This window comes from Orbicella franksi, chromosome 8, assembly GCF_964199315.1.
Source record: "Orbicella franksi chromosome 8, jaOrbFran1.1, whole genome shotgun sequence".
NCBI classification, from domain to species: domain Eukaryota; kingdom Metazoa; phylum Cnidaria; class Anthozoa; order Scleractinia; family Merulinidae; genus Orbicella; species Orbicella franksi.
In genome coordinates, this window is record NC_138152.1 from 30988539 (window position 1) to 31013489 (window position 24951).

A 24951-nucleotide genomic window follows, 5' to 3' on the forward strand; every position below is an offset into this window, starting at 1 on the left:
ACTCTCATTCATTTATTTATTCTTAGTTCTGAGCAGTTTGGTGGCACATCGGGACCATCCAATCAGTGATTGATGATTTTGCTTATTCCCATAACTCTTCGTCTCAACGAGGTATCGATATTGTTAGGAGAAATTACACTTCAATCTCTCTTGAAGGTCATAAATCATTTATTTTCTACCGTCCAGGAGTAATCTTTAAAGGATTAATCTATGATGACAAGAGAAAATGAGAATCATGGTCTCTTGATGATGAGGTGCATTTTTCATTTTTCTCACTCTTCACTCTTTGTCCGCAATCAAGCTATTGGCGTAAGAGAAACTTTCCTCAAAAGTACTAGCATTTCGTGTTTTCCATAAGCCATGGCAATATTGCGTTCGGTTGGAAAAATATTGAAGCACCGATTTTTGAGTTAATTAAACCCTCCTTTTCAAATTTTTCGAGATGAAGACTTAATTTAAACTCTACTTTTTTGCACTTCTAGAGATAAAACGAAATTTGAATCAAGACAAAATAGATAAAGACAATTTTTTTGACAACCAGTAACAGATATTGATGTAAGAGCTGAAGTGATCAAGTTAATTAGAACAGAGAAAATTGCGGTTCATTTCAAATGGATTTATTTGTCTTTAGCAACAAACGTACATCTCTCAACAAAGCAGATCGATTAATTAATTTTCAAAAGCTTAAAGTACTCAACATTACACGAAAAAGTTGTAGGAAACAAGAAAACGTACGCTCGTGTTTACAAATTCAATTTCATCACCGGATATGCAAGTAAACTATATATGTCGATGCACAGTCCCCGTCCTGAGTCCAGTCCACCGTCTAGCTTGCCGGTCTCGGTTTGTAAGGAAGTTCCTGGAATGATTTATTGTCGATGCAATCACACATGCATTTGTATGCGCCTCGCATGCAGAACCCATAGGTGTTATCCGGCATTTTCAGGCAAGTGTAAAACACATGGTTGCAGCTTCGGCAGCAATCGAACACTTGCTTACAGATATACGATTTCTGAGGTTTGTTCTCATCTTTTGGTGGCAGCAAGATGGCGGACGCATCACGACACAACACCGGGAAGTTCTCGTAGCTCAGATATTTGTCTACGTCCTGGTAGAAAGAAAAGGATACATTGTGCCTGTTACATGAAATAGCTTCTCCTCAAATGCGCGAAAATTCCTATACATTATTTCTCCCATTGGTGGAAACAGGAAAGAATATACAAAATGGATTTGTTGGTTATTATTTTTTTTTTTAGCTTAAACGTTTCTGCCCTACTAACTATCGAGATTAATTGTTTTTTACAATGTTCTCTTGATAATACTAATAACCTCATGAGATTTTCATGAGATCAGTTTCATTTATTAAAGTTTGGTTAACTCGTATTCTCTCGTTCAGTGCATTCAAAAAAAAAAAAAACAGAGAGACGAAACATACTGAATTAAAAATAGCTTATTGAAATCTCTGCAAAATTTATTCTTTCAAGACTAGTACTCACCCGAACATTATGAGGCAGTCTGGTGACATGAAGGTTGTCACACTCCACATCACAGTCACAGGTGTCATTGCCACTGCCGGCGTCTTCTTGCACCAATGGATCGATGAGTCTCTCCTGCAGTGCTTCATCTCGCGTCCCCTCTAAGGCTTCCAACGCCTCGTCCTCGTAAATATTTTCAAGATCATCTAGCATTCTAGATCTGTAGCCTCGTGCGGCCGTGACCGCTGCAGCGAAAAAGAAAATCAAGTGCAATTTCATGTTGGTACTGAGACGACCTGCACTACTGAGAACGTAACGCTGTTTGGAAAAGCACTGCTACGTATAGTACTGAATGAGATTGGGTGTGTTCAAAGCTTTTATACCAGGCCAGCTACAAGCGAAATGATCGAGCTGTTTGTAACTTGTTTTTGATTCGTTGTTGAAAACGTCAATATTAGCATTCAACACATAATATCAGTTGAAACAATGAACCTAAAAATATTCTCACGTATGTTGCCTTTGATTGAACGCTTTGATAACTTTTTAAAATGTTTTTACTTTATTCATATTTTTTGAAAGGAAAAAGTTTACCATGTTTCCGTTGCAATCTTTCTAAAAGTCAAACTCGTGAAGATTATGCCATTGAATTTTGGGATAAATAAAAACAAAGCTTTCCTCTATCAGTATTTTCCTGTTTGACTTTTTTACGTGACTTTCTTGCATTAATTCCCTATTTTTTCCGTTTTGTCTCAAGCACTAACTTATATTCGACGCCAAAATTGGCGGTTCGCTTTGGACCGTTGCATGAACGTTTTTCGACGAACGCGACAAGAAATCGATATCTTAGTTGAGACAGAAACCTCTTAAGAGAAGTTAAAGGGCAGCATTTTTGTTTTCAAGAGCTTGTACATGAATGTTATCTGGGCATCAATGGGCACATATATACCTTGAATAAACATCAAAAAAAAAAAAAAAAATCGTGGACAGCGCTTATCAATTTCGTCTATGTTGTCAATACTTATCGTTTGGAAGAAAAGATCTCTTCTGCTGGAACATGACTGGAATATTACTGCCAGCCAAATAAAATGACTGCCTAGCTGTAATACTTGGACAAAGATTTGTTTAAAGTGATTTCCTTTGCCACTTAGCTGACATTATATATCCAGGGAATGTTTATTTGGTTCACAATAATAAGATTTTGATTCCTTTATTCGCTTCCCAATTTGTAGCAAATAATGCGTGACTTTCTAATTACAAAGTTCGCGGAAATTTCAGTACTTTTCGATTTTGAGTGGGTTTTCTAAGGCTGACCTGGCAGTGAGCTTGACAGTCGTAAGAGTGGCTTCGCTTAATACTCTTTCGACAGTTATTCATTTTTTTAGTGGCTCCTTACTTGCTATCGGCATGCTAATAAGGAACTGTAGAACTGTTGGGAAACTGGGCTACAGGATAGGAAAGTAGCCGTATATTTTCAGCTGGAAAATAATTCATTTCTCAAAATGGCTGCGTTTCGTATTTATCCTCTTCGATACATAGCAAAGCACACGCAAAATAACTCAGACTCCATTTTCATTTCACTGATACTTTTATTTCACATCAGTTAACAATTTGTAGCAATGCAAGTGTGTAAGCTTTGTGAGATACAACTAGATAGCACAAAAATGCAGAAAAAATGTACCGCCATTCACGTATTTGTGTATATCCGCGGCGGCGTAAAGTGTTTTTTTTACCCTAAAGAGTTTATCGAGCAGTAAATTGTACAGAGTTCCTCACAGCTGTCGGTAGTACATCAAGGGAAGGGAGGGATTTCTGGTGGAGTGTGCTTGTCCAAGCAATGACACATGCACTTGTACGATTCACGGTAACAGAATTCTGGGCCTCCGTTCAGAAGTCCAACTCGGAGCATGCATTTGGCGTACACAGCATTACAATTCCTACAGCAGTCAAACAGGTAAAGCTGAAGAAAGTCGCATCTGTACAGTGGAGTCTTGTTAAAGACAACTGTTGAGGCCAGCACGCAGTTAATGGGCATTGCTTCAAATTTGTGGAAGCTTTCGTTTTTCTGTAGAATGAAAAAAGAAGAACGATACGAGGTCAGTGACGTGCAACATCATCTATGCTGACACTTTCTATGGTGCTACACCTTTGGTCCGAGTTATGAAGTTTACAAAAAGGTGTGGCACTTACACGAAAAATATCGAGATTCAATTCAGTAGCGGTTAAGTAAAATAAATGCGTGTTGAAAAAACCGAAATAGTAGAACAATGATATTTACCGTTAGAAAATCTGGCACTTGCAACTTTTTGCATTCTGGCTCACAATGAGCTAAGCACTTGGTGGAATCGTCGTTCAATGGAGCGGGTGCCCTGTAAGACTCATCCTCGCGGAGTTGCAAGCTGGTTATTGCTGGCAGAAGTGGTCTGTGCTCTGGACGGAAGAAGCGTTTAACATGTTCTTCAGTGCTAAACGCATTCACCAAAACAATGGCGAGCGAAAAGGTTACAAGAAAACTGCAGGTCTTCATACTGCTATATAGTCCGCTTGTTTGAAAAATAAGCACAAAAATTACACCGATGAAGTATTGCTCTTCTGCAAGCTTCCCTCGACTGAGATAACAATGTTATTTAAGCGATCTTTTATACCACTACGAGATAAACTACGCACCCTTTTGAATTGATTTGAGTATTCGACCTCATTCGTCATGAGTGGGTTTCCACTGATACGTGACATGACGTTGTCGTGACAACCTCAGCTAAGGACCTATACCTATTGCTCTACAATAGTAAAAAAAGGCTCCAAAAAACAAGATAAGATTCGAAGGCAATATAAGGTCGTTTTTATCAGACTCATCAGTAACCAATCAATTTTGAAATTGTTTAATTTCAACTTTCACTTTCTTAATCCGCCTCATTTTATTGTTTGGATAATTTTGGTCTGTCTATATTTTCGCTAGTTATGGTTGCACCTGAAAATGTCATATCGGCTCGCCATTCAATGAAGCATGAATAGTTGAATTTTTTTTCAAAAGGAAATTGTTGAGGTCACTTGTGATCAAACAGGAAAATTTCTTTCGTACAATATTCAGTACAAGAACACCTAGTAATTATTGAGTTTATAACGAGTCTATTAAAGATTTGCTCCGTGTTTGATAGCGTGTCAACAGAGCAAAGCCACAATATTCAAATACGCGTTTGGAACTGACTCTTTCAGCTGCCCCGCCCTGAAATTAGAAACTGCACACGGGTTATATTGGGGCAGGCCGCCGGATTAAGTTACAAGATCACGTGAAACAATCTTTATACTGGCTATCTTTATGCATCAACGAGCTTGAAATGCTGTTTTCCTGCATTCTAGGCACGTAATAGATAAAGGTATGAAAGATTTACCGACTGTTCAGGTGTCTCACCTACAGCGTAGATGGAGCCGACAGTGAAACAGTGTCTGCAATAACATCAGCTTAATCTGAAGGAAAAAGGACTTCAAAACCGTTATATTAGTTGAAAAATGTTGCTTTAAGGTTCCAATAAGCATGTGAGCACCCTCTCGGTCTTGATATTGGAACCTATAGACAGGCAAACACTACGTGCCATATATCGGGCTTTGTAGCGATGTTTCTGTAGATATTATCACTATTTCAACAATGCGAGGAGCTCAGTTTTCTTTAAAAATACAACTGTATTTGCTTGTAAGATATTGTCCGCAAATTTCGTTCTTTTTTCTTTGTGATGCCGTTTGGTCCTATACAAGTGAATTAAAAATGTCAAGATGGTTTGTAACCCATCTTCGCGGCCAAAACAACAATGTATCATTTGTATGGATTTTCAAATAAATGTAAATAAATAAATGTTTTTGTGAAAGATTTTGTTTGCAATGATCTTCTTGGTCTTGTGTTTCCTTCTGATCTGCTTTATATATTGTTCTAGGGTTGAAAACAAAAAACAAAAAAAACCAGCAGTAAGAACAAAAGCAACAACTTCCAATATCGTGATACATAAGAAACTGAGATATGTCTCTGAGCAGTGTCCTAAGAAAGATGTTTATCCAGAGTGGCTCAGGAAAACTTGGTTGTTGGCAAGCACATAGGTCACTTCACGCCTTCATTCAACTTACTGCTTTGGGCAGTTCTTTTACGAACATATACTGTAATGATTTTCCCACTCTTCCCCCTTTTTTTGGATTTAGCCAAAGAGTATAATTTCGTCTTATTGAAGCTATGTATTCATGTTCTTCGAGTGAGAGTAGTCCTCTTTGGTTGTAGAGCCACTTTATGAACTGCTACACAACGTAACTAACTTAAACCGTGGCATGTCGCTGAGACATACATTGAAGGCTCTTTTCTTACAACCTTGTTCCTAGGCTTTCTCTCTTCGTTGTGAACGAGGTTGTCGAAGATGGCGGACGGACTTTCGTAACGAAATAGAAGTCATAGATCTAGAATGAGGATTGTGGCACGAGCTTGGGCAACGTATCAACAGCTGCTCATAACGCACCCCTGGAAAACTCAAACTATTGGAACAGGTAAGATAGAAAAATCAAACAAGTTGAATGAAACGGCGAAAAAACAAAACAAAAAAAAACATAACCACCACCAAATGCGGAAATTATATATGACGAATGAGGTTACTATTTTCCAAGCCCGCTCATCCGCCCCCCTTCACACCGAACATTTGACAAGTTGCTCGCAAAGGGCTGCCCGGGAGCGGGTCATTTGACAATTTAGCCAAATATAAAGGATTATAAATCGGTACTTTTTTAAAACGAAAGCCTGGTTTTTTAGTGACCCTACCGAAAGAACGTTTTGACGCTATCCCATGGGTGGGGCATTTGCGCTTTTCTCATGACCCCATCGAAGGGGAATTTTGCACGTACCAGCTGCACCATGGTGGGAATTTGCCACCTTCTAAAAACAAAATGTCAAATGCCCAGGGTGGGGGAGGGGAGATGAGCGGGCTTTGAATTGACGGAGCCATATGCTCATCTAATTTATTGTTTCACTGATGAAATTCATGGAGTGGCTTCAGATATGTCTGCTGTGCAAATGTGCAAGCTATCTGTATAGTTAAGCTTTCACAGTTCACAATGGGAAAAGCTTACACATAATTTGTAGGTGTGCTGAAGAGCCTCAGTTCAGACCACCAACACTACATGTACCTTGATGGCTAAAATTATTGGCATTCTGCCCTAGACTCTACAAGTGATACCAAAATCTGCAATTTACATCCCTGCTGAGAAAGACAAGCTTCTTACATAAATGTTGCCATTAGTGCACTGCTTTACCTGTCAAACATTTAACTTGGTCCTGACGATCAAAATTCAAAACCACTCTCTGAGCCCTAATAGACATCTTAATGTTAAATTATGGTAAACTACTTGGACCCAAATTTTTTAATCATGAAGCTCTTTGACTTAAATATTCCCTTCTTTTATTTTTCTTTTGTTTTCTTCATGTTTTTGAGGTGTTCTTGTTGCCGCTGGAGATGTTGTCACTCAGCAGTTTGTTGAGCGGAAAGGTCTCAAACATGACTTTTTCAGAACAGCTCGCATGGCGGTTGTGGGTCTGATAATTGGGCCTGTACTAAGAACATGGTACCTGACACTTGACAGAATTGTGCCTGGAGCAGCAAAGACTGCCGGCTTCAAGAAGATGCTTCTAGACCAAAGCCTTTTTGCTCCAGTTATGATTTGTTTCTTCTTTGGGATAACAGAGACTCTGGCTGGTAAAAGGCTGTGTGATATTAAGGAGATGCTCCAGGAACGCTATGCAGATGCCCTGATTACCAATTATAAAATATGGCCTCTTGCTCAAACACTGAATTTTACATTTGTTCCGATTCAGCACCGTGTGGGATTTGTCCAGATAGTGGCAATATTTTGGAATGCATATATGTCATGGATGACTAACAAGCCATTGCCCGAGCCTACATTGAACAGTGTAAACTCCATCCAGTAAAACAGGCTTTAAGTCACTTCACTCACACTTCACTCAGTGTGACTCCACAGCATTGAAGAGATTATATTCCATGGCTTGTCCACAGTGTTACAACTGGTTTTCCTGTCTTGCCTTTCACCACTCATTTTGCTGTATATTGCCTTTTCAAAAATTTGTGTTCCTCAAAAAGTAAAATTCCTTTTGGATGTTGCTGTTTGCCATAATTTTTTAAAATCTTTTTGGGGTTAATGCATAATGCCAAAAAACAAATTAATATATTAAAATTACAAGAATTATTGGGTGCTCACAACAACCTATAGAATAGTAAACATTAGTATCAGAGTACTTTTTTACTGCATTGGTCTGAAGCAAAATGGACAGTTAATGATAACATAAATGAACCTCTTTAATATGGATCTGTTCATTGAATTTAAAACCTGTGCGAAATAAGGGAATTTTGTCTTAGAACTGTAGATATCTCCCAACCGTTATAGATATATCTAACCTTACAATTACAACAATAATTTCAAATTTTGTATCTACATCTCCAGGGTTGTAGCTAAGAAAATAGTCTCCTGGCCAAGATATTCAGTGAGCTGGTCACCATTTTTTGCGAGAGACCTGGAACAAAATTTTCATCCCCAATCTTTTGCAACACCTTGAATGCGGGGCTACCAAGCTTCATGTTTACAAGATGGCAGACACAGTACACAGAAAGATAACACGCTAAACAAGTGCTCAAAACAAAATTTTGTCTCAATTACTTTACTTGTTATAGTGGCACCAATACTCAAGGTAGACAGGAATTTATTCCAAACTTTTCATTTAGACAGTTTGGTATGGTTCAGATATCGAATGACTGTAAGGCATAACCTAAAAACTGTTCGTTGTTCCTTACCATGATTGCCCACCAAAATCCAGCTGGCAATCACTTCTTTCTCAGCCGGCGAATTGACTGGCAGCCAGTGCTTAGTGACAACCCTGCATCTAATGGTGGGGTTTTGTGGTTGACAACTAGGGATGTCACTCTTACCTATTCCAAAGCTAAATTTGGCAAGCAGATGAGATGCGCGTTATGTGTTTGCCTGAACAGAACCACATGCTTGTTATTTGCCAATGTTGGTTGAATTCATCATTCCATCAGTTAATAAGAGAAGGGCATTTTTGATAGCAGCTGAGAGTGAGCTTCCTGGGGCAGATACAGAATTTTAAAAACGGGAGTTTGAGATATTGACTGCCAATGGAACTTCTGGCATTATGAGGCCAAGTCAACAAGTCATAATGTCTCACTTTTTTTAATTTAGGTTTGTCTGACCCCTTCCCCCCCCTTCCCCCCCCCCCCAACTAGATCCACCCAGGCTTCAAATTGTAAAAATATCATTACACACCCTTTTTTTTCAGAAATACAATTTATTATGGGTTAAAGTAATGTCTTGTACATAACTCCTACTGTAGACAAGGCATAATTAAATTTCTTTCAATTTTCAATGAATCAGTTAGTTTTGTCAACTGGGAGAAGCTTTCTTTGGTTCATCCATTCGTTGAATGTTCCAGCTGAAGTGTTAAGAATCTTGACAAGGAGAAACTAAAAGAAAAATCAAAGAAACTAAATTGCTAATTAGTTCAATTGGCTATAAGAAGTCTGAAAACCTAGTTGTCTGCACGCATTGCTGACCTATGACTATAGGTGCTATGAGAGCCTATAATGCCAACTTCCGGTCAATTGCAGGTTACCTCCAAGTGCTTTGGGAAGTTGTCCCTTCTGCTCCCCACCCCTTTCTCTCCCCCCCACCCCCCCCCCCCCCCCCAAAGAAAAGATGTCAAGTTTGGGTTCAATTCAGGCTCAATTTCCAGCCTTTGACCATTCAGGTTTGAGGCTTGCCGGTCACACTTTCATAACTTAACATCACTGAGCAGGTCCACTTACCTTCAGTGCGTCCATCATGGTTAGTGAACACAGTTCATAGACCGGGAGGGACTGGACTACAAGACAGAGTTTAGCCTAAGAAGAATGATAAGAAGGGATTTATATAACACAAGGTCTTCCTATGTCTTGTCTATGGAGTCATACAGTAATCTGCTGTAACGCTTTTTAAAATGTTTCAAGGTTTGTCTTTTTCAAATTGACAGAAAACGGACGGCGGCTTACCGAACGTGCGAAGCTTTAAGCTCCATCAAAGGCTCTGTAAACTATAAATCTCATTATAATTTTGCGTTGGCAAAGAATAAATGACCAACTAAAACGTTTCATTTCAAATAAAAACAGTAACACTCAAACTGAGTGCAGACTCGCGTTTAATATGCAGAGGTACTCTACGATCAGTCGCACCTGAACATAAGGCAGTGTTGTGACGTCATCAATAGCAAATGGATAAAGCGTGTTTAACAGGTTTATCACTTCCGGTTCTTTAGCCACTCCTTGATCTTGAGCCTCTTTTTCAAGATCCCCGTACCTGCCAAGAAGAAATATTGAGGTTTAAATTGGCTGTTTTCAACAACAAAAAAATATATAGATGGGATCCTCCTACGTGGGGGACATTCCTGGGTTATTTTAACAACTGTATCAACTGATTCTGTGGAGTCATGGCGGCCTCATGGTTAGTGTGCTAGCTCGCCTCCGGATCACGCGGTCCGGGTTTGAGTCCTGGCCGGGGACGTTGTGTTGTGTTGTTGGGCAAGACACTTTACTCTCACAGTGCCTCTCTCTACTCAGGTATATAAATCTGTACCGCAGTTGTAATGCAGGGGGGTAACCCTGCGATGGACTTGCATCCCATCGAGGGTGTAGTAGAAACAGTCCGAGTCTATTCATGCCACTGAAACCGGAGATAAGCGCCTGCCTATTGGGCTATTTGGCTCGTATGCAGACTTACTCACCTATAGACTGATTTTTGACTCGATCTGACCTTTATTGGAAACTGAACGTTCTTCTTTTAAAAACAAGTTATTTTTTACTTAACTTACCAAGGAGCTGTTTTCACGTCTTCTTTTTGATATTCTTCACTAACGTCACGACCCGCTTGCTTGACTTTTTGTAAATCGATTTGATACAAATAAGACGGATTGAATGCCAGCACTTTCTGCATAAACGAATCCTTTTCTTTTCTGTAAATTCAACATTATCGTTTAGATGTTTGTGGCGCAAATATTTCACCTTGCAGTCTTACTTGTTATTAGATCAAAGCTAGAAGTCCGGTTGCAGTGTATTGGAACCCCGCCTTACGGTTACCTCGTTATACAGCCACCTTTTTTTGTCCCGGCGCAACGCCCACACATTTCCTTATAAGAAAACGCCGTTAATTCGGCCAACCCGTTAATATGGCTAATAGCCACTGTCTTAAATCCCAACATGTACATTGTGTATGATTCTTTATAATTTTACCCTGTTTATACGGCCACTAAAACCAATTATGTTCGATCATCTTTCCATTAATAATATTGTATATACTGATTGAAATTTCAATTTTGTTAAAACTTATATCTACGATGCTTATTAAAGAAAAATTGTATAGAAGTGCAACTGTGGTATAGCTGTTAACACGTCAGTCCTTTTGGACCAGTCATAAAATTTGTCCCTAGACGGTTAATACGACCACCACGTTAATACGGTAACATTTTTATGACCCGTTATATACGTTAGTGACCGTATTAACGGGGTTTTACTCTAATTAACAATTAGATTGTGAGCTCGAGATTTCTATGAGGTGATAGTTAATGAGGCCGAAGGCCGAATCAACTATCATCTCATAGAAATCGAGAGCGAATAATCTAATTGTTTTAGTAGAATTCTTACTAAAATTTACTTCAAATAACGGTTTCCAATTATTTCTTGACGTATTATTAACTTTGCGCCTGAAAAAGATCGTTCGGATTGAATTGTCATTTGAAATTGAATTTGTGTGCGCGCACATCAGTTTTTTCAATAATTTCAACTTTTTAAAAGTCAAGAAACCGTAGATGTCCTTCGTTTAGAATTCTCAGGAATATAATTATCCATTTGCATCAAAATGTTCCTGCAAAACTTTGGAAAAACGAAAAAAACGTCGTCACTTCCTAGACGACCTCCAGCCACTGCACACTAATGGCTGATAGTGTGCAATGGCTCAGCCAATCACATTGCATCATTTGCATTAGTATACTGTAGAATTCTACTAATACTACATGAAAATGCTTTGAAATCTAACTTTTAATTAAAGATTCCATAATAAAATGACATAATAAAAGAAACTTGTACTTTCTCAATTAAAAAAAATCGACTTTCTGGTTTTTTCATCAACTTCTAATCGACTTTTTGAGAAATTTTGAGCAACTTTTGAGAACTGTAGAGTAACTTGCCGACAGGCCTCCAGTCTTTATACCAACTGCATGTCCAAACCATTATGACATGCAACTGCGCGATCACGTGCACGTAGCGCTTTAGTATGCGTAGTAATATAAAATGTTCAGTGCGCTTTCTCTCGTCCCCAGGCTTTTTGTTGGTAGGGTGCGCGGTCGGCGCACACCGAGCACGTCCTGAATCGTAATTAGCGGCCTGGTGACGAGACAGGCTCCGATTCAAACGTACCTGTTAAACTGGTTTAGTTTCTCTTTAACTCGTTCAGCAGACTCAGCCTGAATCTTCGTAAAGCCTTCAGAGATCATCTCTGACAAGGAACTTTCAATTTTGGGAGATGACTTTTTTATTCTGCAAAGAACATGTTTAAATTACTGATATGTCATTGTTTATTTTATCATGCAAGATCCAAACGTAAATGTAACAGTGCATTTTAAATCTTCATCCAGATCAATATATGTTGTCTCAGGCCCATTTGCACAGGAGATTTTTGGAGAAGATTTGATTTTCAATGACTAGTTCTACGTCCCTAAGTTTACAACTCCAAATCGAGCGCATTAGTAAACCTGGCGCGATTTCAGTGCGATTCGGTGATAATTTCAACGTGAGTCACCGGGGGTATCAAGCTTAAGACGAAAACAACGCCGTCGTTGCTTACAAGATGGTGAACATGCTCTGATACAAAACTTCCGTTCACTTATTCAAGTTTCTTAGTTCTAACGATATGAACTTGCAGCTGGTTGCACCGTGAGAGAGACAAAAATTGCTTGTGTATAAATGAGCTTGAATATAATATGTTCAAACTCTAAGTTTTCTCTAAAACATAAACCAAAACGCGCGAATAGTGAATTATAAATAACTGTTTTTTAACTTTACATTCTCTTTCAGTTATTTACAAAAGAATAAATCTTTAAGGAAAAAACAAGATGCCAACTGAACTTAATCCAGCTATATGTCTGAACATTTGGTTTCCAAAGACAACTTTACTGAAATCCCAGCCAACGCCCTGAAGCTCCCTGACTCCTTTTTCCTTATTTTGTCTTCTTGTAAGACTTGTAATTAAGCTTACCTTCTCGTTGGAAGTGTGTCATTGGCGCAGTTCTCTTTGTTTTTATTTATTTCACCACACAGAGCATGAAAAAAAATTTTCAAATTGAGAACAAATTAAAACATTAGTTACCATACTGAATACACATAACTATGTCCCTAATTTGGTTTTCTATGTTTGGCTCATTTAATTCTGGTAAAGCATTAAATGCTTTAACGAAGTAAAAGTTTCATTTCCGCCAAAATCAATTTTCTAGAGCGACTTCAACGAAGCCTCACAATCATTATCAAAGACATGTCAAGAACTGTTAATGCGTTTTTGTACATAAACGTAAGAAACGGCCAAGGAGTGCCGGGCACATTTTTCTCTCGCTAGCTCCCCTCTGGTGTGTGAAAACATTTGGTTTAATTTTGAGAAAACTACGCTCGTTCACTTGTACAGTACATACTTTTCTCAGCTGCGGCAACCTGGTGCCAAATAGGAAGTTGTTCCGTCACGTGACTCGCTGTGGATGCGTTCGGTGCCTGTTGTAGAACACCATATCGTCTATAAACAAGAAAAAAACCATGTGTTTATCGGTTTGTCTTCTGCGAACTATATCACTATTCACTAGATAATCAGCATGTCCTATTGATTTATCAAGAATCTGATTACACAACTCTGCTTTTTCATCGTCGTTTATTGCAATTAGCCTTACTTTCATTTTCCAAGAAGAGAAAATAGCCAACAAAGCGTAGCCGATCAGCTGCTCGACTTGACTATCGCATGCTTCAGGCTGCCAGCGGTTTTCCACCAAAATGTCAGTGTAGGATAAAAGCTTTCTCAGACGGTTTTTTATGAAAAATAAATAGTTTTTGTGTAGACACTTATAGTGTTTAAGGGAGCCAGAGGGCGAATGAGCAACAGGACAAGCAAGTGATTGATAGACTCCAATTAAATGACACCATTTCCGTCCACGTTCTCCACTCTAAAGTCGTGTTCTGTTGGGATCAACAATTTCAACCGCAACTGGTTTGGGTTGATACTGTTGACCTTTCTCAATAGGACACTTTTCCAACCGTGTTCGGTTAAAACCGTGGTAACTCCTGGGACATGAATAGTCCTTACGCGAGCTACAATCACGCGACATAATTACGCAAATGCTTTTTCAATCATTCCAACCTGGTTTGAGGCCGGTTGAAAACAGTTTGAACCAAACCAACCGAAAACAAGTTTTATCCAATAGAATACGAAAACCCAACCAGCCAGAAACGGTTGTTCGTAATAGAACACAGTTTCTAAAGGAAAAAATTGCTTGGACTCGCTCTTTTTCACCTACAGGCCGATGCGACGGGTTATATAAGCCTAACTCACAAACCTCATTCTCACGCCGCCATAGACCATCTTCACTGAGTTCAAAAAGCTTGTTCTGGTGACACCGCCCCTAGCGCCCGGTTCTGCTGGGCCACCCTTGGCCAAAGAAGCCTGGAGGTGAGGTTTGTCTCCAGCTTCCAACAAATCTTCCCACGTTTCAATTTTATCAAATGTTTCTCTTGGTCTGTTGTTTGAAATCAATGATTAAGATCAGAAACTACTCGTAACAGACGTTGTTTGAAATATTCCTCTGAGCGTAAGTGAGTTGTTTGATAGCTTGTTTGTTAAGCTATGTCAAACAAAGCTAAGCCAAGTAAAGCTGAGTTTATTGCTCAGTCCAGCTGAATGTAACTAAGATTAATTCTTGCGATGTGCATAGAGTTTGTACTTCTTTAGCATAGCTTCTTCAGAGCTGTCACCTCGTTGATATACGGTCACCTCCTTATGACGACCAGTCCTTTTTCTCCCAGCGAAATGGCCATACATTTTATTATACGTGTAAGAAAGCCCGCCACCCAGTTAATACGGCCAACGGCCACATTCTGAAATCCTAATCTATATAATCCTCTATAATTTTACCCCGTTAATACAGACACTTAAGCAAGTTATGTTCATATTTCCATCGTTAATATTGTATGTAACAATGTACTGATTGAAGTTACAACTCTTTTTAAATTATCTCTGCATTTCGAATGCTTCAGTTGTTTAGAAGTGCAATTGTGATGTCTGTCAAGACGTTACCTAAAATAGACCAGTCATGAAACTGTAGTTTTAGGAACGTGTGGCCGGAAAAAATAGAAGTACCTTATTTTACGAGCGAAGAAAGAAGTCCTGGACTCGGTCGGACCTGTCCCAGTCATTCCAGGGCGGAACAAAGAAGACGGTGAATCACTCACGAAACTGGAGCGAGTGTTCATGTAAGGAGAAATTTGATAATCTTGCTCCATACGGGATACTGTGGCATCAGTGGAGGATCTTTGATTGGCCCCACGCGATAGAGGCTGAATATGGGTCATATTCCTCGTATGCCTTAGAGGTCTTCCTTTTAGATCTGTGAGAACCTCGGTTTTGAGTGCCCTAAGGAAGGTTCTTGACAAGGGAGTCTGGAAATCAAAGTACAAGTGTCTTAAAGAAGATCTCAATATAAAACACGAAGTTGGCACTATCTTTGGGAATTGCATGCCAAAGAGGATAAGTCGTGGTATCAGGTAATATGTATCAGGCATGCCAACTTCAGAGTAATCGACTGACTTCAGGGCGGATAAAAACGTAATAAGCATGTAGGAGTTTTGACTGTGCGCTAGGCTTTAACTTTGAAAAAATGGCAGGAATTTCGTCGCTCGTAGTTACAAACTTTATGTACTTTCCCAATATTCCTGGTAAGCTGCAACATTTTAACGCCGGTCACTAATGGAAAGCTGGTGTATTGTTTTCAGTCCTGGGGAATCCATTTTTTGGGGGACAAAATTAACCTAAAGAAGGTTTCCGAAACCTTTATTTTCCCACGGTATACAAGAAATTTCGATGCGAAGATACCCTTTTTCCACAAACACTCTTTAGATATTGTATCCATATCATTAGCAACCCACTGATCATGAATATATATATATGTAAGCAAAAGAGCCTCTCAGCAGGCAGGGGGAGCCATGTTTTCTTAACAGTGAAATGCCGAAAAAAAGTCATGCTTGTCCAAGTATAGATAAATCAACCAAACGACATCCTCGCGTGCCAAACTAGCAGTCCGCTTTTCTTTCCACCTTTGCAACTTGCGTTACTACCCGAGCCCTCAAGCAGGGCAAGGGATGTGCAGAAAGCTGCGCAGTGCGTTTTTCTGCTGTGAACATGCCAACTGGAAAAAAAGAGCAATTTTGCTTCCTTTCTCCAAAACGAATTAATCACAGAGGCAAACATAACACCCTTAACCATACAGGTCAAAAGCAACACGAACGATGTGTGGAAACGCGGGAAGACTCACGTCAATCATATTTATTTCGTGTTGATATTTTTTATCTGTTTGTTTACGACCTAGACTTCATCCCTGCTCTCATTGGTTAAACTAAAAGCACGAATTACACGAACCAATCAATTGCAACCAACGTGAAAACTCAAATCCTTTCGTAAGCGTGTCACCACTACTCACCCTGGTCCTCAAATCCCTTGTCCTTAGATGATAAATATAACAAAGTAAAGTGCACAAATTGCTGAGTTTTCCGCCAAAGTTCCGGACATAACGGTCGTGAACATCTCTAGAAAAAAAATAGAACACTTAGCTCGCGTTTTTACATAACTGAAGAAAATTTGGAAAGTTAGTCACAACACAGAGGAATATGAAGTTAAGATTGCCACTTGACGTCTTGGTATTCATTCCCAGTCTATCTCACATATGAGGGAGGCGCGGTGGCCTCATGGTTAGCGCGCTCGTCTCCGGATCGAGCCCTGGCCGGGGACACTGCGTTGTCTTCTTGGGCAAGACACTTAACTGTCACAGTGCCTCTCTTCACCCAGGTGTGTAAATGAGTACCGGCGAACTTAGTGCTGTGGATATCCCTACAATGGACTAGCATCTCATTCAGGGGGGAGAAGAAGTATTCTTAGTCGCTTCATGGTAATGAAACTGGGATAAGCTCCGGCCTGATGGGACACTTGGCTGGTATGCAGACTTTATCTTACCCGCACCCTTCCATATGAGCCTGAGAGGAGACTAGTTACTAACATACCTTTGATCAATGTTTTCTTCCTCGTTTTCTGATTTAATCTCGCTATGGAAAGCGGGAATTAGCTCATCTCCCATAACAGGCGCATCTGTACGTTCAGATGGCCTGAACTTTTGGGCAATTTTTCTTAGTTTACTTGGTGTTATACTTGAGCATTTACTGTGATGGTCCTTCCAGGTCTCAGCTACCTACAAGATATTTTCACCCACTAAATAGGCCGTATTGGTATTCCCGGTATTGGACTAGAACTAGCTTGCAACTGAGGCTGATGACAATTATCTCTTTTTAATGATATTCGCCGGCATAAGCTAGCATTGCAAGCTAGTTCCAGTGTAATACCAAGATTACGAATATGGCCAATTTATGAAATTGCATGCGACTAGTTGATAATTTACAGAATGCAGCATTTTTAGTTAACTTAAGCCATAAAGGAATTGTAGCGAAATGACGACTTTCCATTTAATTACTTTCAGAGGACGCGTGCACAAGGTAAAATGGATCGCACAAATAACTTAAATTGATAATTGACAAATCTGTTACGTGTGTTTTTCCAGTTCAGTCCAAGCAAACTCGTTCATGTGATCGCGGGTTTACAAAATGCAAACTAACCGAGTGCCTTACTGAAACCTTTCTCTAGTGCCCAGACTCCACCCTAGAGCACTGAGCATGTCTTACCACTGTCAGGTCGTGCCCAAATTCCACTCTAGAGTACAGGGGACGTCTTACCAACGTTTTAATGTCCTCTCCAGATTCCACTCTAGAATACGGAGCATATGTCTTACCTTTGCCATAATACCGTGCCCAGACTCCACTCTAGTATACAGAGTGTGTCTTACCATTTTCATAATGTCGTGCCCAGACTCCACTCTATGGTATAAAGAGTATGTCTTACCATTGCCATAATGTCCTCCTTTTGAACGCAATCATGAAATGTCTGACCAGCTCGCACAGCTGGCAATCTGTCACGGTACTTAAACAGCTTTTCATTTATTTCACTCAGGCCGCCTCGATCTTGGTATGAGAAAGAAGGTCTCTTTCCCGATTCTCGAGATTTCTGTTTTGTTCAGAGTAGAGCAGAGAAAAATTAACCGTTAGTTCATTGTCGTGATGTCTAGACTAGTGTTTAACTTACTAGGGCGATTTATGGGGCCTTACCATTGCTATCGTAGAGGCCCGGTGGCCTCATGGTTAGTGCGCGCAAGCGCTTCTCTCGGATCGAGTGGTCCTGGTTCAAACCCTGGCCGGGGACATTGTGTCGTGTTCTTGAGCAAGACACTTTACTCTCGCAGTGTCTCTCTCCGCTCAGTGTATAAATGGGTACCGACGAACTTAATGCTGGGATATTCCTGCGATGGACTAGCATCCCATCTAGGGAGGGGGAGAAGAAGTATCCGAGCAGCGGCCTGATGGACCACCTGGCTCGTAAACCGACTTTACGTTTACCATTCGTGCTATCCTGATGTTAGAAAAGCTATAGCGATCTTCCGTGGCATTTACCCTCATTCAAAACGTGAAGATAGCACTTATTTTTTCTGTTTCCTATTCATGCTTCGAGAAAGTTATAATAAAATTTTCAGCGTGTCCGTTTTGAGGGACCATGTGCTTCGAAAAATTCTGCACTTTTTAAGAAAGTTGCTTATCCTGATTCTAATATACGTCCCTGGGAAAAGCGACCCGACCTCAGCCCTCGGTAGCTCCCAACTCTGTTTAAGGAGCACCAGTTAATAATATAAGCCGGTTTTAGCTGAAAAGCGGTGTCACGAGGTATGTAACAGCCAGGGTTGTTGAGCTTCTGTTTGGTACGGTTTTCTCACCTTTTTAGTGGAAGTCTCTTTTTCCTCTACCTTGTTTTTCTCTTTTTCTTTAGTATCAGCCACAACACTGTCGTTACACTAAAACAAACAAACAAAAAAAAAAAGAATCAAGAAGCTCAAGAAACGTGTTTTTGGCAAACAATGCGCGCGTCTCAGAGCAACTCAGTTTGAGGTATTATATTACAGAGCCCGGCTCACTGATTGAACTGAAAGACTCAGAGTAAACCTTATATTCTGCGACTCCGGTGGACATAAACTTTTCAAATTCGTTCAACGCACCTGGAGAAATGTTTAGCTTTGCTTGCACACTTTGCACGAGCTGTTTTCAAATGTATGATTGCGAAGTCGTACTGTCGTCAGTTTGTGAGCCTGTTACAAGCTTAGAAGTGCGCGGAACAGCAGAAGGAAAAACTTTGGCCGGGAAAAACTGGTCTTTCTAACAACTAAGAATGATCCACTCAGATCTAATCTATGGTTTATAAAAAAAGTGAAAAATAATACAAACTGATTGAAAGTGCAGCTATCAACCGCATTTTAGTGCTTGAAAAAGAGAAAGTACCTGTTTTTTTGTAACTAGGCAACCAGAGCTCCTCTGGGTAAACAACAGAGCGCATACAGTAATAATGAATGACTTAGCCAACACGCAATAAAGTTTTAATGACCTAGAATGACTAAAACTGCGAATACCTAGCAGTTAAGTTTGTTAAAATAGAATAAGTTGTGTATCACCTTCTCTGAGCTTTGGTCAAAGCCCACGGTACTGACGACCAGTTCGCGCATGTCCAAACAAACGTCCCCCACTGAAGCATAAGGCACATGAGCTGGCGTGTAAAATCCACACACACTCTGTTTGACATGGCGGTTATACCTATCTTTCCAGTGATCGTCTGTTAGTTCGGATCTGTAATGGCGATTTGTGCGGATTCGAACTTTTCTTTCGCTGCGAGGAGGTGACGGTTGAGTCGGCTCAGATCGAAAATTCTGCTTCAAGCTACGAACAATATCCGCGTAAACTTGATTTTCGGATTTCTGCAACACGACCATGTCGAATTCTAGCTAAGAAATAGACTAAAAAAATAAAACAAATGAAATTTCTAGACTTTCTTTGTTGTTTCTAGCCCTGAAAAACTCTCATATTTTGTATCTAAAAAGAAAAACCACTTTGAAACTTGCAGTTACCATAGGGACGTTTAGTGACGAGTAACGTGACATGTTACGCGAACTAAAATGTTCTGCGCCCGCAGTCTGCTCGGGGTTTGAGTTTAGAAAAAATTTGGCTGTGAAAATTGGATTTATTTTAACATGAGCAACAAGTCACAGCCCTACCTTGAGGAGAAAGAACAGCAAGTGTTGTATGCAAAGTTATTCAGGTAAAATTTATAACGACCTTTTAATACTGACAGAAAAAATCAAATGTTTTATGAACTAAAATTCTGGTCATTTATAGCTCAGTTTAATAAGCTTAATTCTTTACCTGGTTTGAAAACTGGGCATTTTCAAAGTTCCAGCATGCCACTAAGCTTGCTAGTATGTTTGTTTTTGCAGTTTGATCTCCTACTACACTTTGATGTCACATATTACAAAAAACACGGTACTGACCACTGCAGGTAACTCACTGAAAACTCAACACTTCACATTTGAACCAGTTACAGAGATTTCGACTACTAAACCCAGGACAAGTTAAAGAAAGCCATGTAGTACACAACCATACTTCCCTAGCTTAGTCAATGTTGTTAAGTCAAGATTCTCTTGAACATGGTAATAAGTAGCTAACAACAACAATATGACTAAGATTAGAGGTTCATGCAAGCACCAGCCATTAGTAAGTGAGGGTATATATTTGATATACTATAAAATACAATATAAAATACAATATAAAGTTCCCTTACATAATTAATAATTCTAAAATCTTACTACATTAAAAAGAAACTGACAAAGCACACAAAAAATCAATGAAGGTGAAAATCCTAATCAATATTTTTCCCCAAAAAAACACAGACTGAGTCAGACTGAACCATGATTAGTACTATGAATGGTTATTAATTTCATGCCCAACAGAATTTCAATATCAGAAATTAATCACTGCTAGGTATCACAGAATTAACACTGTTTATAATAATTATTATTCCTATAAGTACAAAAATATACTAATGACATGGATTCTCTTAATTGTATGAATTATGATTCAAGTGTTATGTCCAACGTGGTAGTCAACCACAGGAAGCATGTAAGTTTAGGTTACAAGCAGCGACATTGAGTAACTGCATGTAACATGAATGTAGAATAACATTATGGATAGGTGATCTGAAACCACAAACCCTAATTGTTGTGGGCACAAATAACAAGTTGATGCCACCAACCTCTCAATCAGATCTTGATATCTTTATCCCAGGGGAACTCTTATATAAAAAGGACAGGGGTGCTTGAAGTACTTTTTACGTCTTTTAGGGGTTGAAGAAGCAATTTTGGTATCTCTAAAGGTGTTCAACCTGAAAAGGTCCACAGTGGGAGCTTCGCGGTACCTATTAGAGTAAGGTAAAGTCTGCATACGAGCCAAGTGACCCATCAGGCCGGAGCTTATCCCGGTTTCTGTAGCATGAAGCGACTATGAGTATTTCTACTCCCCCCTGGATGGGATGCTAGTCCATCGCAGGGTTACCCCCAGCATTAAGTTTGCCGGTACCCATTTATACACCTGGGTGGAGAGAGGCACTGTGAGAGTAAAGTGTCTTGCCCAAGATCACGACACAATGTCCCCGGCCAGGGCTCGAAACCGGACCGCTCGATCCGGAGATGAGCGCACTAACCATGAGGCCACCATGCCTCCCACTACCTATTAGAGTATTGAGCTGAAAAAGATATGACAGGAGATAATGTGTTGTTTTAAAATTGGTACCTCTTAGGGATGAACAAATTTCAAGTCAGGCCAACAAAACTGGATCTTGGTACCTCTTAGGGTTTTTTTTTTTTCAAAATTTCAGATGAGCACCTCGTCTCTTAAATGGGAGTCCCCCAGGATTTCTAAGTTCATTCTATATACATGTAGATGGTTCACAATGAATATAAACTAGTAACTGGAAATTACAGAAACTATGTATAATTATTATAAATATTATTTTTGTCATGTCCAGTTCCATAATGATTACAGTATACAAATTCAAATTTTTTATCATTTTATGATGGCAGTAATTTCTTGATTCTTCTGGTCTGAAGGCAAATTTGGGATCATTTCTCCTGAACTCTCATAAACTGTAGTCGCACTTGTGACAGGTTTGTTTGCCATCCAAGACAGGTACATATTCCAGCACAGAGACACCACTTGTACAAAATTTGCACGGTGCTGAAGGGGGACAAAGCTAAAGTTGACTGCCTGTACAAATGGCCAGACTTTGTAAGCTGTAAAAATAGTCTTAAGGTATCTTTCTTGTAGTAACAGCTTTAAGTCATCAAGATTTTTTCCAGCTAATGTGCTTGATAGGCTATAAAAGAAAAATATTATGAAAGGCCCATAGACAGTCTGGTCTACTATCAATTTCTTGACGATCTGTATCTTGGATGTAGGTGGGATGAACCGCTCTAGGGTCAGAAACCAGGTCCTTTGAATAGGTCCGATTATTATCCCCATCATGCACATACGTAACGTTCTTCTCCCATTGTGATTTGATCCTTTCTTTTCAACAAATTGCTGGGTAAAAATATCACTTGTTGTAAACATCATAGCTGAAAACATGATAATAATAACGATTAATACCTTAGCTAAACATCTAGCAAGGCTAGCTAAATATTTGGTCAATTATTATTCTTTAGTTCAGTTCCAGAAAATATCCATACTCCCACCACAGAAGGGATTGGAACATCCTGGGGGTGGGCGCTTCCGTAAGACCAAAAAATTTAAAGAAATGCATGAAGCTCAATCGGACTTTCCAGAGAGATGGGAGGACTTAGAAAAATTCCCCGTCATGGGGGAGGCATAGATAATTTCTGGAACTACACAATTTGACCAATAGAAGACCTTTTTAGGGCAATAATTACACTCTATTACATGCAAGCTGGTAAAACATGGTCTCAAACAGTTATCATTTGAACTGAATTTGGTGAACCTCAATGCCAAGTTGTATCTAGACCTGAAAACAATTTCATTCTGTGTAATTCTATAAACTCAAGGTACTCCTTTTACTTTGAGAATCTGCTTAAGATAAATCTAAGACACGTAGATGTGTGTAATCATGAATGACTGAAGATAACCTTGACATAACTGTACCTGTCACTCAGACAGTATTAAGTTTATCATCCACTCTGTAGGTTTTGTTGACAAGGTAGGATTATAGATCATGTCCTATTTTTGTTTCGGCATTTGTATCAAAATAAAGGGCACAATAAACCTGAATAAACATAAAAGACCAAAAAACTCTGATAGCGCTAGAGTACACCAATCCAAGCTATGTATTCTAAGTAAAATATAAAATAAATGACCTGAAACAAAATCTTTTCACAGATTTCTTGAATTTGTTGGTTTTTACAATCATAGGTGTTGTATTCCCTTACAATCACAGTACAATAACCCAGCAATAACCGGTTAACACGATTAGAGTATTATGGTCAGATTTCAATATGGCGGTTTCGTGACACCGAAAATTGTTCTCATTGGGAGAAACTGGAACTGATCGACTCCGTTGTCATACCTGTAGTCATTGTTTGAGTTCTCCAAGGATGAGTGGAGAGATATCTTTGATATGTTGCCCACACATTTGAGAAAAACCTCATGGCTATGTAGGTTCTGCTGCCGTTTGCACTTCTTAGCAGGCGTTCTATTTTCCGCTTTTAGCCCGAAGACTGGGCCGAGATTTGAATAAGTTTGTGCCTAGTCTTGCGCGAGCGGGTAAGCATCTACCGATCAGGATATTATAATTAGAGAGTTAGAAGGGGTCGAATATCCGCAAAGGCTTTCAAACTATACTGGTCTACGGTTTGAGAATTGTCTCAACGCAAACCTTTAGTTCTAGGTATCATGTTAGGTTAACACTGGGAGGGGGAGGGATGTAGTGAAATACATGCCCCGCTTCCACGGTAACGGGCCTAGTGCCTTGTGCAGGTCGACTTTGTTGTTGGTTCTTTCCTTGCTCCGAGGAATCTACGGTTTTCCTCTCTCCTGAAAAACTAATACATTTCCAAACTCGAATTCGACTTATTCTGAAAAGAGGAAAACCATCTAGGGCTGTTGTGACTTCCTCATTACATATTACGATTTTTTAAGATCTAAATATCAGCTACATTGTACGTACAGAAAGAAATATGAGTCAAGACTGAAAAGATAAATACAACAGGTTGTGGGGCAGGTACATTTCTTCTGAGTGGAGAGGGGTGGGGGGTCGGGATATGAATCACGTGTCCGTGATAAAACGGGTTGTGTTCAAGATATTTTGAAAATATCAGAGTTTATAAGACCTTTCATCATCACTGTTCTCATTCGCAGGTCATATACAAGGTAAGTTAAAACTCTTGCTTATCACTTGTAAATCGGTTCTAAATAAGAAGAATCATTGCTATGCTTATTGAAAAGTTTCAGAAATGATCAGTTACAAAGCCGCGTACCGAGATTCTGAGAACTCACGCTTTATAATTTTCGATCAAAATCCTATAATGATTGAAAAAAAAAAACACCTAGGACAGATGGGAGAAAGAAGCATTTTATAATTCGGTTGTAACGCAGTAAAATGAATCAGAAAGTTTTTGACCATTTCACACCTGGGCGATTTACATTTGGTAACCTGTTTTACAATTGACCATTGATTGACCTTGTTAACACTGGCACCCGAAGGTTGCCATAACAGGATATTTTTATTTTATGGTATTTTTTTTTGTAACATAACGGGAGATTTCGCGGAGTTGTGCGGAACATTCCTTCCTTATTTTATTCTTATACCTAAAAATGCCTTTATTCAGAGAAGCTTCGGTGGTTTTGTAACTTACCCATCATGTACCAACGAGTATAAATTACAGACTTCCCGTGAAGGGATGATGCGGCAACACACACGAAACTTCAGCATAAGGAGAGAGCTGAAGACGTAAGTTATCCATCAGCTCTTGTCTGTCATTTAAACTGTGTGTAATTAATTTCAGATTCCGGATGACTGGAAGCCTGCCTTGGCAGTTCTTCGATTTAAGCACTCAACTACCTCAATTTTAAACAGAACGAAGTAAATCAAGAAAAGTAGAATAATCTTGGGTTAAAAGACAAATTGAAATTGTCAAGTGAAGTGGCTGTACCTTCATCTGATTCTGAGC

General features: G+C 39.5%; 5 protein-coding genes across 6 annotated transcripts; 1 reads left to right on the plus strand and 4 right to left on the minus strand.

Annotated features, from left to right (window-relative positions):
- The first annotated feature begins 53 nt into the window (after positions 1-53).
- LOC145494910 (mitochondrial inner membrane protein Mpv17-like) lies at positions 54-8879 on the plus strand. Of its 2 annotated transcripts, none has more exons than XM_081474472.1 (3): positions 54-111; positions 5832-5993; positions 6932-8879. In XM_081474472.1, the coding sequence occupies exons 2-3, from the start codon at positions 5912-5914 to the stop codon at positions 7423-7425; spliced, it is 576 nt and encodes a 191-aa protein (XP_081330598.1). In that variant the 5' UTR covers positions 54-111; positions 5832-5911; the 3' UTR covers positions 7426-8879. The 2 variants fall into 2 exon arrangements, with proteins under 2 accessions (XP_081330598.1, XP_081330596.1); XM_081474470.1 differs by lacking the exon at positions 54-111 and adding an exon at positions 5583-5713.
- Positions 602-1835, minus strand: LOC145494914 (uncharacterized). Its single transcript, XM_081474477.1, has 2 exons — positions 1497-1835; positions 602-1108 (listed from the first exon to the last, which is right to left on the minus strand). The coding sequence occupies exons 1-2, from the start codon at positions 1752-1754 to the stop codon at positions 827-829; spliced, it is 540 nt and encodes a 179-aa protein (XP_081330603.1). The 5' UTR covers positions 1755-1835; the 3' UTR covers positions 602-826.
- Positions 2674-4093, minus strand: LOC145495027 (uncharacterized). Its single transcript, XM_081474601.1, has 2 exons — positions 3751-4093; positions 2674-3537 (listed from the first exon to the last, which is right to left on the minus strand). Exons 1-2 carry the CDS (start codon positions 3997-3999, stop codon positions 3265-3267), a joined length of 522 nt encoding a protein of 173 aa, XP_081330727.1. The 5' UTR covers positions 4000-4093; the 3' UTR covers positions 2674-3264.
- Positions 8800-19750, minus strand: LOC145494349 (uncharacterized). The gene is made up of 13 exons (XM_081473791.1): positions 19359-19750; positions 18851-18945; positions 18667-18744; positions 17745-17906; positions 16848-17040; positions 16279-16382; positions 14898-15241; positions 14143-14322; positions 11969-12088; positions 10369-10509; positions 9734-9869; positions 9332-9406; positions 8800-8989 (listed from the first exon to the last, which is right to left on the minus strand). Exons 1-13 carry the CDS (start codon positions 19708-19710, stop codon positions 8897-8899), a joined length of 2073 nt encoding a protein of 690 aa, XP_081329917.1. The 5' UTR covers positions 19711-19750; the 3' UTR covers positions 8800-8896.
- Positions 19751-20489: 739 nt separating this feature from the next.
- Positions 20490-24249, minus strand: LOC145494909 (mitochondrial inner membrane protein Mpv17-like). Its single transcript, XM_081474469.1, has 2 exons — positions 23349-24249; positions 20490-22386 (listed from the first exon to the last, which is right to left on the minus strand). The coding sequence occupies exons 1-2, from the start codon at positions 23428-23430 to the stop codon at positions 21836-21838; spliced, it is 633 nt and encodes a 210-aa protein (XP_081330595.1). The 5' UTR covers positions 23431-24249; the 3' UTR covers positions 20490-21835.
- Positions 24250-24951: the final 702 nt, after the last annotated feature.

What these genes read in the sequence shown, in the direction of transcription:
- LOC145494914 (XM_081474477.1), bottom strand. Translation starts at nt 1,754, where the DNA reads ATGAAATTGCACTTGATTTTCTTTTTCGCTGCAGCGGTCACGGCCGCA. An exon ending in GACTGCCTCATAATGTTCGG is followed by an intron (nt 1,109 to 1,496) that starts GTGAGTACTAGT and finishes TCTTTCTACCAG; the next exon opens with GACGTAGACAAATATCTGAG.
- LOC145495027 (XM_081474601.1), bottom strand. Translation starts at nt 3,999, where the DNA reads ATGAAGACCTGCAGTTTTCTTGTAACCTTTTCGCTCGCCATTGTTTTG. An exon ending in AAGTGCCAGATTTTCTAACG is followed by an intron (nt 3,538 to 3,750) that starts GTAAATATCATT and finishes TTCATTCTACAG; the next exon opens with AAAAACGAAAGCTTCCACAA.
- LOC145494910 (XM_081474472.1), top strand. Translation starts at nt 5,912, where the DNA reads ATGAGGATTGTGGCACGAGCTTGGGCAACGTATCAACAGCTGCTCATA. An exon ending in AACTCAAACTATTGGAACAG is followed by an intron (nt 5,994 to 6,931) that starts GTAAGATAGAAA and finishes CATGTTTTTGAG; the next exon opens with GTGTTCTTGTTGCCGCTGGA.
- LOC145494349 (XM_081473791.1), bottom strand. Translation starts at nt 19,710, where the DNA reads ATGGTCGTGTTGCAGAAATCCGAAAATCAAGTTTACGCGGATATTGTT. An exon ending in CATTGATCAAAGGTATGTTA is followed by an intron (nt 16,383 to 16,847) that starts GTAACTAGTCTC and finishes TTTTTTCTAGAG; the next exon opens with ATGTTCACGACCGTTATGTC. An exon ending in CAAGGGATTTGAGGACCAGG is followed by an intron (nt 15,242 to 16,278) that starts GTGAGTAGTGGT and finishes TTTGATTTCCAG; the next exon opens with ACTCCCTTGTCAAGAACCTT.
- LOC145494909 (XM_081474469.1), bottom strand. Translation starts at nt 23,430, where the DNA reads ATGAGGTTTTTCTCAAATGTGTGGGCAACATATCAAAGATATCTCTCC. An exon ending in AACTCAAACAATGACTACAG is followed by an intron (nt 22,387 to 23,348) that starts GTATGACAACGG and finishes TCATGTTTTCAG; the next exon opens with CTATGATGTTTACAACAAGT.